At 37.8% G+C, this 15459-nt stretch overlaps 1 protein-coding gene across 4 annotated transcripts in view; it reads left to right on the top strand.

The window, feature by feature from the left end:
- PROS1 (protein S) overlaps window positions 1-15459 on the top strand; it is a 105493-nt gene that overhangs the window by 63263 nt on the left and 26771 nt on the right. For all 4 annotated transcript variants that reach the window (XR_008523488.2, XM_054551234.2, XM_054551235.2 and 1 more), the window contains 4 exons: window positions 1577-1663; window positions 8867-8989; window positions 9093-9224; window positions 13575-13700. Coding sequence is in view for 3 of the 4 variants with exons in the window: in XM_054551234.2 (XP_054407209.2) it covers window positions 1577-1663; window positions 8867-8989; window positions 9093-9224; window positions 13575-13700 (468 nt within the window). In the remaining variant the exon portion in view is untranslated. The remainder of the gene's footprint in view (window positions 1-1576; window positions 1664-8866; window positions 8990-9092; window positions 9225-13574; window positions 13701-15459) is intronic.

A 15459-nucleotide genomic window follows, 5' to 3' on the forward strand; every position in this document is an offset into this window, starting at 1 on the left:
AGACCAGAGTCAGTAGTAGATATGGAGTCAGATATGGAATGATAAAGCAAGAACTGGTAGACATACAAGGATGACGCCATGAGCCCAGGAATGCAGATGGCCTCTAGAAGCTGGAAAAGGCAAGGAAAGGGATTCTTCCTTGAAGTCTCCAGAAAGAATGGATCCCTGCTAGCCCTTTTGGTTTTGGACTCTTGGCACTGTAAAACAATAAATTTTTATTATTTAAAGCTACTAAATTTGTGGTAATTTGTCATAGCAGCCATAGGTAACTTAAACACATACTGACTTCAAATGAATCTTTTAATCTGTCTGTGATACATTGTATTTTTCCAAAGATGGTTTAAAAATGTCTTCCATTCCACATACCCTTCTACAGTGTCATTTTGCTGTGTCCTCATCAAGAGGTACAATAAATCCCCCACCCACACCCTACCCTTTGAATCTGGGTGGACCCTGGGACCCTTTGATCAATAGACTATGATAGAAGTTATACAATGTCCCATAACTGCCATGGCAGCTTGCTTTCTCTCTCTTAGAAGCTAGCTGTCATGAAAGAAGTGCCACTTTAAGACCAGCATGCTAAGAGAAACACCCACATGGAGAACTTTGAAGCATGATCTATCATATGGAAAGAGAGATGCCAAAGAACATTAGCTCCATCTTGGAAGCAGTCCCCTGCCCCAGCCATCCTGGTTGACTCCATTGGCAGCAGAGACAAACAACCCAACCAAACTCTGCAAATATTTGACCCACAAATCATGAGAAAAATACAATGATTATTTAAGCTACTAATTTTGGGGGTGGTTTGTTCCTTGGCAAAAGCTAAGTAAAACACCATCTTTTTTATAGTAAGCTGGTGACTGTCTGAACAATGAAGCAATACATATAGTGTGTTTAGTGCCTGTTAAGAAATATATTTTTGGCACTAAGTAACTCCTAGTTACATTAAAGTCACAAAGTATTTCATCTTTACAATTCCAGCTGTTATTTCTTAGTTTCCTAGCAATATCTACCAGGTTGTTTTATCTGATTTCACAGAATGTAGTGAAGAATGAAGGGAATGAAGTAAACCTGTTTTGTAATATAGAAGTATTATACAAATATTATTGTATTAATCTCAGGGTAACATTAGAAGAATTGGAAGTAGCCTATAGCAAGTAGAAACACGAACTGATTCTATTGACTGAATTACATATACTTTATAAATCAGACTCTGGTCAGTAGATTTGAGGGTAACATCTTGTTTCTGCTGTGGAATTAAAAACATAGACTTATATGACAATAAATTTCTATGCTAAATCAAGGTTTTTTTCACTTCTGACTTTAAGGTTCTTCTCCAGAGAGAAGAAGGTGTCACAGACTTATCTTTTATGTTTCTGTATCTGTTGCCATCTTGCTTGTAGATTTTTAATTTTTCAGAAAGGTAGATGGAAACATTTAGTGTTGCATTTTGAAGACTGAATCTTGTGAATCTACAGGAGCATAAATATCCTACCTCTTGGGACAGTTCCTACCATGAATTCAGATCAAGTATGTGTGTCTACTCTAAGAAGATTATGTTCATTTTTATTTTCAGTTTGTCTTCGCTCTTTTCAAACTGGGTTATTCACTGCTGCACGTCAGTCAACTAATGCTTATCCTGACCTAAGAAGCTGTGTCAATGGTAAGCACTTCTACCATCAACTGAAAAAACAAAACAAAAACTCTGTAGGTAAAGTACACCCATGCTAATATAAATTAACATTTAAAAATTGAGAAATGATCCTTTGATGGGTTGTATGCCCAGCAAGGAAGTATTTTCAAACTGCATTTAAAATACTTGTTTATAGTTGTAAATGCTGCTGTATTACTCAAAATGAATTTTTTTTGCCTAATGTTTTAAACTGAACAGCGTTCTCTGTTCCTAAAGGTCACCAGCTTCAGAATTTTTATTCCCAACAGCTTTATGTTGGCTGTTGTTGCATAATCATGTAGTGTGACTAAATGTTACAGTAGATTAGTAGCTCAAAGTAGAGCCACGTTTATTCTTCTAACGTTTTGGCACTGATAATATAAACGTGGAAAATGTTATATGAATCAAATTAGCTTTCTTGCTCTGAAGTTCACAAGGGGCCTAATGATAATTCTGGTATCTTATTTTTCACTCTTTGTTGGGAAATTGGTACATTAGTAAAGGCAAATGGTGCAACCATAGGATATAAATTGTGATGTTTGTTCAGAGAATATTTTACATCCAGGATTGAAATTCTCTATATATTCATTTAACTGTGTTTTTCTCTAATTTAAAGTGCTAGTAATTACACAGGGAGAACAGTTTGTCTGAACACGTATATTTAATTATTTAATTCATGCTTTATCTTTTCTTAAAATTTACCAAAGAACAGAAGAATAATAATTTTGATAAAAATTTTCTATTTGTTTCTTTTCTATGATTTTAAACTAATACCTAACGTATTGCCACATTTCAAAAAAACTTGATCCTATGAAGACTTTTTAAAAAAATTATGGAATTAATTAGGCATTAGCTAGATTGGTTATTTATTTATTTAACAACAAAATTTTTCTTGGGCTAACATATGCAAAGAGATAGAAATATTGGCAGTATTGGGAGTATTGGAAGGATGGGAAGAACATGTACAGTTGACTGGGAAGTTGAGAAGCTGGTGTGGAAATGTGCAGAAACCAAGGGACTATTGCAGTGTCTAATGAGGGGACAGAAATCACAAATAAAAAACAAATGACATGTCATTTGCCATATTGATAAAGTGCTTTGATATTTTAGGAAGAAAATAAACAAGGCACTATAATTGATCTTTACTTGTACTTTTTTTTTTTTTAGACAAGCTCTTGCTCTGTTGCCCAGGCTGGAGTGCAATGGTGCAATCATGGCTCACTGCAGCCTCAGCCTCCTAGGTTCAAGCAATCCTCCTGCCTCAGCTGCCTGAGTAGCTGGAACTATAGGCACATATCATCACTCCTGGCTGATTTATTTTTTATAGAGATGGGGTCTTGGGTGTGTTCTCCAGGCTGGTCTCGGATTCCTGGCCTCAAGCAATCCTCCTACCTGGTAGCTGGGCCTCCCAAAGTGCTAGGATTACAGGCATGAAACACCATTCCAGGCCCTACTTTGTACTTCTTCATATTGCTCTTTTTCTCTGGTAATATTCCTTATTCTAAAATCTATCTTATATTAATGTTGTCACTCTGGCTTTCTTTTGATTAGTGTTTTTATGGTTTACTTTTCCATCCATTAACTTTGAACATACCAGTGTGTTTATATTTCAAGTGAGTTTCTTTTGGGTCTTGCTGTTTTCTCTAATCTGACAATCTCTGTCTTTTAATTGGAGTGTTAGACTATAGACATTTACATTTAATGTTACCGTTCATGATGGTTAAAGTCTGTTAATCTCATCTGTTCTTTGCTTTTTTTTCTTTTCCTACGGCAATTGTATTGCTTACTTGAGTTTTTTTTTTAGGGGGAGAGTTGATTCCATTTTATCTCCTCTGTTATTAGTTATGCTTCTCAAACTTCTTTTACTCATTTCTTTTCTTTTCTTTCTTACTTTCTTTTTCTTTTTTTTTTTTTTTTTTTCAGTCAGGATCTCACTCTCTAGCCCAGGCTAGAGTGTGGTGGTGTGATGATAGCTCACTGCAACCTTGAACTCCTTGTCTCAAATCCTTCTTCCCTTCTGCCTTAGCTTCCTTAGTAGCGAGGACTACAGGCATGTAGCACTGTGTCCAGCTAATTTTTAAATTTGTTTGTAGAGATAGGGTCTCACTTTTTTGCCTAGCTAGTTTTGAACTCCTGGCTTCAAGTGATCTTTTTGCCTTGGCCTCCCAAAGTGCTGGGATTACAGGCATGAGCCACTGTGCCAGGCCTCATTTCCTCTATTTTTTTGTGTTGTTTCTGCCTTACATTTTAATATTATACATCATAAACTCCAAGATATGTTAATTTATAAATAGCTTATCAAATGAGAAAATATTGTTTTATTTACGTATTTATTCATTCATTTATTTATTTTTGAGACAGAGTCTTGTGCTGTCGTCCAAGCTGGAGTGCAGTGGCACAATCTCAGCTCACTGCAACCTCTGCTGGATTCAAATTATTCTTGTGCCTCAGCCTCCCAAGTAGCTGGGATTCTAGGCCTGGCTAATTTTTTTGTATTTTTGTGGAGACAGGGTTTTGCCATGTTGCCTAGGCTGGTCTCAAATTCCTGGCCTCAAGTGATCCACCCACCTTGGCCTCCCAAAGTGCTAGGATTACAGGCATGAGCCATTGGCACCTGGCCCAGAAAACATTGTTCTGTATTTTCTCATATGTTTACCATTTCTGGCATTCCATATTCTTTTTTGTAGATCCACATTTCCATGTGACAACATGTTCCTTCTGCCTGAAGAAATTCCTTTAACATTTCTTATACTACATATCTGATGAAGATGGATTTTCTCTCTTTTTTTTTGTTTTGTTTTGAGAGAGTCTCACTCTGTCGCCCAGGCTGCAGTGCAGTGGCACAATCTCGGCCCACTGCAAGCTCCATCTCCCGGGTTCATGCCATTCTCCTGCCTCAGCCCCCCAAGTAGCTGGAACTACAGGTGCTCGCCACCATGCCCAGCTAATTTTTTGTATTTTTAGTACAGACGGGGTTTCACCATGTTAGCCAGGATGGTCTTGATCTCCTGACCTTGTGATCTGACCGCCTTGGCCTCCCAAAGTGCTGGGATTACAGACATGAGCCACCGTGCCCAGCGTTTCTCATACTTTTTAATTAAAAAATAGTATATTGCCTTTATTTTTGGGAGATATTTTTATTGGGTAAAGACTTCCATGTTCACAGTGCTCTGTCAGTATGTCAAAGATGTCTCTTCATTGTCCTTTCACTTGAATAGATGCTGATGGAAAATCTGGTGTTAGTCTTAGCTTTGTTTTTTCTCTATATATACACTGTGTTTTAGATTTCTCTTTTCCCCTGGTTTTCTCTAATTTGACACAGTATTTTTAGGTTTATCCTGATTGATGTTTAGCAGGCTTCTTGGATCTATGTGTTCATAGTTTTCATCAAATTTAGAAAATGATTTACTATTATTTATTCAAATTTCTTTTTTCATTTTGCCTGCTATCTTTCCTCTTCTCTTGAAATGTCAATAACATGTATTAGGCCATTTGATATTGTTTAACAAGTCATTCATGCTCTAGTTATTTATCAATTTATTTACATACTTATTGTTTTTATACTTCTTATCTGTCCTTCCTTGGTTTTGGATAGTTTTTATGTCTTCAAGTTCACTCTTCTTTTCTTCTCCCATGTATAATTTACTTTTAATCCCATTTAGTGTATTTCTCATTTTATATAGTTTATTTTTCATTTCAATAAGTTCCATTTGGGTCTGCTCCACATCTTCTATTTTATTTTATTTTTTTTCATCATGCCTGTATTTACTACTGGAACGTGTGGAGTGCATTTAAAATAATTTTATTTACTTATTTTTCTGATTTTTGGTCATCTCTTTCATTTTGGATATATTTTCATCTATTGATTTTTCTCTTGGTTATAAATTATTTTTTTCTTGTTTCTTTACATGAGTATTTATTTTTTAATTTAATTTAATTTTATATTGTATTTTATTTTATTTGGATATAAGGTCTCACTGTTACCCAGGCTGGAGTGCAGTGGTGTGATCATAGCTCACAGTAACTTCAAACTCCTGGACTCAAGCTATCCCCCTCCCGTAGCCTCTCAAATAGCTGGGACAAGAGGCATGAACTACCACAGCTGGGGAACTTATTTTTTAAATTAATTTTAAAGATTACATCTTGCTGTGTTGCCCAAGCTGGTCTTAACTCCTGGCCTCAAGTGTCTTCCCTACTCTGCCTCCCAAAGTGCAGAGTGAACCACTGCATCTGACCTCTACTTATTTTTAATTGTTTACTGGACCAAGCAAACAATACTATTCTCAGTATAAATAGAAAAAAGAACTTGGAACTTTCAATTTGGGCTAAGATGATGTAACAGGGACCAAGTTTATCCTTCTGCCTTAAATAAGTAGAACTTTGGTCTAAGTGTATAAAATAATGGTTTTGAATATTGGAGAACAGGAAGCAGAACACTGTGACTCCTAAGGAAAAGAAAATACGCTTACAGCTTACGTTGCTGGGTCCTGAATTTTCTTGTCTTCTTCCAAACAGTGTTTGATTTTGTTGTGGCATTTAGGTAACTTATGTGGAATACATGAAAAACAAATCTTTTGAGGTTTGATTTTAAGCTCTGTTAAGGCAATCTGGAGTAGCCATTAGCTTAAAACTAATTTAGCCTCAATAATAAGTCCTTGTGAGCATTCTACCTGATGCCTTTTGTACTGTGAAATATTTTAGGTCTGGTTGGTCTAAAACAAACTATCCCTATCCCTCTATGAGCTCTGGAAGTTTTCCTGTGCAAATCATCATTCAGCCAAAGACCCTAGGGGATCTTTTTGCAGATCTCTGGAGACTCTTTCTCTTTTCCTCTATCTCTCTTTCTCTCTCTCTCTTTCCATACACACACATTTTTTCCCTCTCTCTGCCTTTATTGTACTCTGACCAGCAAAATTCTAATTTCATCTCCCCAAACTCCAATATTTGTTTTCTCAACCCAGGGAGACCACTGGGATCTGTTTGTGTTTCTTGCATTGTTGCATAGAAGCTATCTCCAGGCAGTAATGTGGTCCAATTGTAGGTCTCAGCTTGTTTATTTTCTTTTCCTTAGGAATCACGGTATTCTCCTTCCTGTTCTCCAATGTTTGAAAAACCATTATTTTACATAGTTAGACTGAAGTTCTACTTATTTAAGGCAGGAAGATAAATCTGTTCCTTGTTACGTCATCTTAGCCCAAATTGAAAATTTTAAGTTCTTTTTCCTTTTTCGTTTTCTTTTTTTTGAGAGGGAGCCTTGCTCTGTCGCAGTGGCATGATCTCAGCTTACTGCAGCCTCTGCCTTCCAGGTTCAAGCAATTCTTGTGCTTTAGACTCCCAAGTAGCTGGGACTACAGGCATGTGCCACCATGCCTGGCTGAGTTTTGTATTTTTAGTAAAGGCAGGGTTTCACCTTGTTGCCTAGGCCTCAAGTGATCTGCCTGCCTTGGTCTCCCAAAGTGCTGGGATTACAGCTGTGAGCCATCACACCTAGCCTCTTTTTTCTCTTAATGTTGAGAATAGTATTGTTCTGTCTGCCTCATGGAATTGTTCTAAGGCTCAAATGAGGTAATATATTTGGAAAAATATCTAAATTACAGTTATGAAATACTGTATATACTTGCAATGCAAAAGTAGTGTTATGGGATCTTTGGGGTGTTGCTTTTCTGGCTGGAAACTTCTGTGGCTGGTGGTGCCTTTGCCTGAGTTCTTGTCCTGCATCCATGAAGAATGAGGTATGCAGAAAAGTGGAGGGTGAGCAAGATGAACAGGAACTTTACTGAGCATTAGAACAGCTCAGAGGAGACCCTCAGTGGGTAGCTCATCTCTATAGGCAGGTTGTCCCATCAAGTGTTCAGCTCTCAGCAGAGAGGACGCCTTGAGGCGGGTGGCTCCTTTCTGTAGGCAGGTCATCCCATTGTCTCTGCAGCTCTCAGTAGAAAGGAGGCCTAGAGTGGGTGGCTCCTGTCTGCAGCTGGTTGTCCCATCAGCAGCTCTCAGCAGAGGAGGGCCTGGAGACAGTGGTTCTTCTCTGCAGACAGGTCATTCGATGTCTGCAACTCCCAGTACAGAGGAGACCCTGGAGATGGTAGCTCCTTTCTGCAGCTGGTTGTCTGGATATCTGTTCTGCTCTGGCTGAGTCTGGGGTTTTTATGGTCTTCAGAGGGGGAAAGTGCATGCTGACTGGTCCATGTGCTGCCATGGGTGGGCCCAGGAAAAAGCACCAAGTGATCCCCCATCAGTCAGCAGGACTGGCAGCCTAGCCCACAGGCCTCAGACCTTCCCCAGCCTGAAGGTGGGACTTCACAGGGGACCCACCCTTTTCCATCTAGGAAGCTGTCTACCTCCTGCCACTGTTCATGGCACCCAGGCTGTTTGTGCCAAGGGGGTGCCTACAGGCCATCACTGAGCTGCCCTCAGTACCCCCCTCAGCTCCCTTCCCATGCCTGTTGGAGCCCAAAGACTGGAGGGGGAAGGGTGCTGGCATGTTAGCACTGCCCTGAGCTTATGCCCACCCAGCTTGGCTGTGACAAGAGCTGGCTTCAGCTCCAACTTTGCTCCATGACCAGAGTGGATGCCAGGAGTGAGGAGAGGCCAGGAAGCAAGAGCAGGCACTTCTGAGCCTGTGGTGGGCAGAATGGGCCTCCCCAGGCCCTCAAGAGCACAGAGATGCCCAGGTGTCCAGCCAGACTTGGGCAGCTGCAGCTGCACTCAGGGGACTCTTGTCCTTGGCTTTTACCAGATCCATGGCACGTGCAGCCCTGGCCATGCCTCTAAGATCAGAGTGGATGCCTGCTGCAGGGAGAAGCCTGGCAGCGGGAGAAGGCCCCCAAGAGCACAGAGGCACCCGGGTCTGGAACCACGACAGGGAAGCTGCAGCAGCATCCAGGGAGTGTGGGGCTCCTATCTGCTCCATGGAGTGGGAGGCCCTGGCCCACATCCCCACTGCAGCTGGCGTCTTGGCAGTGGCCACTCTAGATGGGCCACTGCTGCCATCTGTAGTTTCTTTTTACAAAATAATTATAAAGATTTGCCTAATGGGCTCACTTTTTAATTTAGGAAAAGTATTATTTAAAGAAAGGAGTTGTGGTTTTTTTTTCATTGGTTCTAGGCTTCAGGATTTTTATTATAGTACACACAATTTTATTTTACCATGACATGAGATAAAAAAAATAAATAGATGTCTATTTCCTTCAGCCATTCCAGACCAGTGTAGTCCTCTGCCATGCAATGAAGATGGATATATGAGCTGCAAAGATGGAAAAGCTTCTTTTACTTGCACTTGTAAACCAGGTTGGCAAGGAGAAAAGTGTGAATTTGGTATGTATAATAACCCCCGCCCCCCAGCTCATCAGGATTGGTCTCCTGAAAAGTTCTATGCAGGTTATATTACTTTAAAAATAATTTTTTTTTCCTGTTTTAGACATAAATGAATGCAAAGATCCCTCAAATATAAATGGAGGTTGCAGTCAAATTTGTGATAACACACCTGGAAGTTACCACTGTTCCTGTAAAAGTGGTTTTGTTATGCTTTCAAATAAGAAAGACTGTAAAGGTAAGAGCAGGATGGTAGAATTAAAACACATTTACTGTGTGAGAATAATCCCAGTTAGAGAAATTTTACTAGCAAATTTTTGGAAAAATGATATGTAAGTGCTTATACTAACACATTTTTATCGACATTGAAGCCTTGTGATACCATAGAACTGCTTTTTAGTTTTTGTTTGTTTTTGAGAGATAGGGTCTTACTCTGTCTCCCAGACTGGAGTAGACTGGCTCCATCATGGCTCACTGTAGCCTTGACCTCCCAAGCTTAATTGATCCTCTGACTTCAGCCTCCCAAGTAGCTGGGACTACAAGTGCATGCCACCATGCCCAGCTATTTTTGTTTTGTATTTTTTGTAGAGATGGGGTTAATCATGTTGCCCAAACTGATCTTGAACTCAAGTGAGCCTCCTGTCTCCGCCTCCCAAAGCGTTGGGTTTACAGGTGGGAGCTCTGTGCCTGGCCTGCATTTTAGTTTACAGTACTGATAACACAATTTTTTAAAATTTTCTTATTGTATGTGCATATACACACTTGTGTGCATGTTTCAATAAGGAATTTCATTATAAAGCGACGTTTCAATGCAAGTCTTTGCATGCTACAAACTTTGCAAAATCATTGTTTATCCTTTGTTTTCAGACATTATATTTTTTATTCTCTTCTAGTAAGATACATAGCCATAGAAAGAAATCCACTGCAATAACCTCTTCCATTGTATTTTATTTTTCCTTTTCAGAAATACTTTTCTGATTTCCAACATCAACCCTTCATCTGGCACCTCATTTCCTGTTGTGGTTTTGGGAAAGTAAAAGATCTAGTTTTCTTTCTCTTTATACCTTTAAGATCATATCATTGGTCATAACTCCTTTTTCTTCTTCAGACTTAAATATTCCCTGTTAGTTTAGCTTTCTAGCAAGTCATTTTACTGGTGTATTTGTTTTGTTTTTCATTGTTTTCCTATCCCTAAATTTTGACTTTTTTTCTCTCTGTATACTGTCTTTCAGTTTGGCTGTGTTAATGCTATGACTAAATCTTCAAGTATTCATATCAGGTGTATGAATGACTAAAAACAAAATTTCCCACCTGGACTTAAAATTTGCCTTTAGAAACTGGATACAATTAATATCCAAGTTCTCTCCTCCACTACTTTTTTTTTGTTTTGCTAAAATGTTAAAAAAAAAAGTAAGTTAAAATGTGAATTTCTTTTCAACTCTTTATTTTATATATATTTTGGTAAAGCCCTAAATTGGATTCATGTTCAAATCATCTATCTCTTACTGAATAGCAGTGTTTAGTATGATAAAATATACTATCATATTATTTAAACTGCAGTTAAATGACTCTAAAGTGAACTACATTAACAACAAATTCTTCTAAACAGTTATCCAATTTGTGACCATGTGTCTTTCTTATCTGCCGATTTGAAGGTATGTTTGAGTTTGGATTTTGAGACTACTTAGAATAAGACTGTCATTAGAACATGAGTGATAGAAAAACCATCACAATGCTGGATACCATATGCATTTTGTAAACAAATAGTACCCATTCTTACTTCTACACTTAAATACTTTAATAGTCTCTTTCTAAAGAATTTGTGTTTTTATTTTTTTTTTTGAGATAGATAGGGTTTTTCTCTGTCACCTAGGCTGGAGTGCAGTGGGACGATCTCAACTCACTACAGCCTCAACCTCCTGGGAGATCCTCCCACCTCAGCCTCCCAAGTAGCTGGGACTACAGGCGTGCACCACCATGCCTGGCTAATGTTTGTAGCTTCTGTACAGATACAGATGGAGTTTTGTCATATTGTCCAGGCTGGTCTCAAATTCTTGGGTTGAAGCCATCCATCCAATTCAACCTCACAAGGTCATGGGATTACAGGCATGAGCCACCACACCTGGCCAAATTTGTGACTTTTTAAAAATTAAAAAGTATTTAATTCTTATCCACTCAGTTAATACACATATATATGTGTAAATGATTACAAAAGTGCTCTTATTAATAGGAATGTTCCTGATAACCACATCTGTTCTTATATTCATTTGCATTATTGTTTAGTCATGATATGTAAGTAATAGCATAGAAAACAGATAGAAGAATATATAAAAATCTATTACAGCCAGGCGCAGTGGCTCACACCTGTAATCCCAGCACTTTGGGAGGCCGAGGCAGGCGGATCACCAGGTCAGGAGATCGAGATCATCCTGGCTAACATGCTGAAACCCTGTCTCTACTAAAAATACAAAAAATTAACTGGGGTGGTGGCAGGCGCCTGTAGTCCCAGCTACTCCAGAGGCTGAGGCAGGAGAATAGCGTGAACCCAGGAGGCGGAGCTTGCAGTGAGCTGAGATCACAACAGAGGGAGACTCTGTCTCAAAACAAACAAACAAACAAAAAACACACAAAACACTATTACAATGGGACCTTTGCCAAGATGTAGAAATGGTTGGGATCCAGTTGCCAGTAACTGTCTAAAGATGAAAGAATAAAGCTTAACTTTTCTTTTCTTCTTCTTCTTTTTTTTTTTTTTTTTGAGACAGAGTCTCGCTATGATGCCCAGGCTGGAATGTAGTGTGAGCTCGGCTCACTGCAACCTCTGTTTCCCGGGTTCAAGTGATTCTCCTGCCTCAGCCTCCCTAGTAGCTGGGACTACAGACGCACGCCACCACGCCTGTCCAATTTTGTATTTTTTGGTAAAGACGGGGTTTTGCCATGTTGACCAGGCTGGTCTTGAACGCCTGAGCTCAAGTGATCTGCCCACCTTGGCCTTCCAAAGTGCTGGGATTACAGACATGGGCTACTGTGCTCGGCTGAAAGAATAAAACCTTTCAATCAGACATTAGATGTCAGTTTGGAGTCATAAAACCAATGCACTGTAACTTAAACTTGTATGATCTAAATAATTCCCTGCAATATGCCTCAAACCAAATACACTTAGTGACATATTTTTACTGATTTTATTTCATTTTATTTTATTTTATTATTTATTTATTTAGTGACAGGGTCTCCCTCTGTTGCCCAGGATGGAGTGGAGTGGTGCAATCATAGTTCAAGGCACCCCAACTTCTGGGTTCAAGTGATCCTCTTGCCTTATCCTCCTTAGTAACAAGAACACATGCCACCACTCCTGGCTAATTTTTTCCTCTTTTCCTTTTTTGTCTTTAATATGTAGAAGTAGGGTTCCACCATGTTGCTCAGGCTGGTCTCAAACACTTTGGCCTCCCAAAGTGCTAGGATTACAGCACTGCTGCTGTGCCCGGCCACTCCTGGCTAATTTAAGAAAAAAAACTTTGTAGAGACAGTGTCCCACTGTTGCTCAGGCTTACTTTATTTCAAAAACATAGAGTTTTTAGCTGTTTTTTAAAAATTGGATATTTCACTTTGAATTGATTAAAGATTCACATGAAGTTGTAAGAAGTAATACAGAGAGATGCTATATACCCTTTACCCCATTTTCCCTTAATGGTAAGAGTTTACAAAATGATACTACAATTTCACACTCAAGACATTAACAATGATACAGTCAAAATATAGAAAAATTCCTACAAGGGAACTGGTTTTATTATTTTTGTGCAAGTTATTTTAAATAATATCCTAAATTTTGATTATTAATCTGGAAAAAAAGCTGTCAACTTTTAGAATAGAAAACATATTTTCTGTTCTGAATGTGTCTTTCTCCAGAGAGTACACAGAGTAGTTCACTAATAATTCCATCTCCATTGAACTATTTGTGTCACATGTTTTGTTTTCTTCACAGGTGCTCATCTAGTAACTAGTTACTATCAATATGTTATCTCCTTCTTCATTTGGCAATACAATATATGCATCTGAAATTTCTGGAATATTCATTTAGCACTAAGTTCATATTGGTTAACTGCAGATTTATAAGTACTTAGAGACCTTAATCTTATTTTAAATTTGAATCACTACTGTCTACTTTAGACAACAATAGCAGTGTACTAATTAGATGTTTGTTCATTTCCAAAGAAACAAGATAGAATAGATGAGCCATCCCATGTACAAAAAATACTTGTGATAATATGGATTGAATCTGTTTTCAAGACCTCCATTTATTTTCGTACCACAACCTGGCAGATAAGAAAATTTCTAAAGCTTTCTCCTTCTTAACATAACTAGGAAGGAACATGGCAAACATCAATCAAATTTCCCTATGCATTTGTAGAAAGAAATCATATTTAGTGAGCTAACATATGATGATAGATTTAATGTTTTTTGGTCCAAAGGCCAATCTGTTATCACATTACATATATTAAACTAGATCCAGGAAACACAAATCAAGGTTCTTTGGTAGTGTCTGCTGGTATGGGAAAAATGTTTTTTAATATAGTGATTTTATTTATAGATGTGGATGAATGCTCTTTGAAGATAAGCGTTTGTGGCACAGCTGTGTGCAAGAACATCCCAGGAGATTTTGAATGTGAATGCCCTGAAGGCTACAGATATAATCTCAAATCAAAGTCTTGTGAAGGTAGAATGATGGTGGTATCATTACTGATGGTGGAGAGGGTGGGTGTGAACCCTGAACTGATATTTAAAAGCATTGGTTTTGTTTGACATCAACAGTCATATTTTCTTATCCCTAATATAGCTTGTTCAATTGGGTAATCATTGGCTTCCTTCCTTCCAGAGTAAGAGTATGTAAGGCATATGGTCTTTAAGTTTAGTGTTAGGCATGCCAATTGGCCCTTTGAGCTACCTATGAATTGGAGACCTCCATGTGTGATTAAAACAAGATAAACATATTTTCACATCATTTACGTCATATTCAAAGATAAAGAGAATTTCACTTTGGAAGGAAAAACAGTAGATAGAAAAGAAAGACACAAGCTTAAAAATCATCTTAGTGAGACAATAAGCATGGTTAAAACTTTAGTTTTTATTCCAAGCTTTTCAGTGATTTTTCTGTGCATATATAAATAAATCATTTATTCTAAAATAAAAAATGACACAGTTCTATTATCTCATGATAAAGAAATGATAACAGTACTCTAGAAATTTAAGAAATACTGATCGGTAATGTCAGAGCCTGTGGGTTTGGGGCAACCCCTTAAAGGTGCTATTACTTCACGTGACTGCAGTGGTGCTGTCCTGTGTGCCTCAGGAAGCTTCAACATATTACAGTTGTTCGTTTGTAGGTTTGTTTATGATATACAGATTATCTCATACCTTCCTTTCGATTTTTTAAAATTTTAAAACAGATTTACTGCCATGGCTGGAACTAATCAATACTAATTTTTCTATTGTAGCTGTATATATATATATATATGTATATTCACACACATGTATAATGTACCTTTTAAGAAATAGATTTATGGGCTACAGGTAGAGTTTTAATGTACTCTTTTAACCGTTTTTAAATGTACAATTCAGTGGCATTAATTACATTCATGCCATTATGCAGCCATCACTGCTATTTCCAGAACTTTTTTATCAGCCCCAACAGAAACTCTTAAGCAGTAACCATTAAGCAGTGAGTTTTCTTTTATTAGTTACCTTGATGGCGGTAACCTCTAATCTTGTTTTCTGTCTCTATGAAGTTGCCTAAATCAATAACAATTTTACAATATATTTTTTAACTACGTATGCTGCTTTTGAGATTTTGATGTCCCATCTCCTTTTGAAATCACCAAAAATATTCCCCTGCCACCCCCGCCAACACATTTCTCCTTTCCCACCATTGCAGATAGAAATTACCATGGAAAACTCCAGATGTATGCAGAATTATCATTAGCCAACTTCATCACCTGTATTGTAGTTTTATTTAATGAATGACATATTTTTTAAAAAGATTTATATATGACTCTTATCTATCTATAACTTTAATAATATGCAATTTTTAATACTAAGGATTATTAATTTTGGGAATCTATTTTAAATTATTTTATGAGAACATATTCAATAATAGCATTTATGAGCTTGTGGAGTTTTAAAGGTCATAGGGCATATCCAATGAAAATGTCAATGATCTTATATAACTCTGAGATAGATGTTTGCTTCAACATAATATTATAAATTTCCAAGAATGATTTTCTCAAAATGTGGAGTAGGGATAGGGACCATATAGAAGATTTCATAATATGGGAGATTACATCACAGTGAGGTTTTTTTTTAAAAAAAACAACAACAACAGATATTTCCCTAAATTCACTGCCACCATTAATTATCGCATTGTGAGTGTTCCAATGTTCTTGATATTGTCATTTAATTCCTGATTGTATCAACCTTCA

Source organism: Pongo abelii, chromosome 2 (assembly GCF_028885655.2).
Source record: "Pongo abelii isolate AG06213 chromosome 2, NHGRI_mPonAbe1-v2.0_pri, whole genome shotgun sequence".
NCBI lineage: Eukaryota > Metazoa > Chordata > Mammalia > Primates > Hominidae > Pongo > Pongo abelii.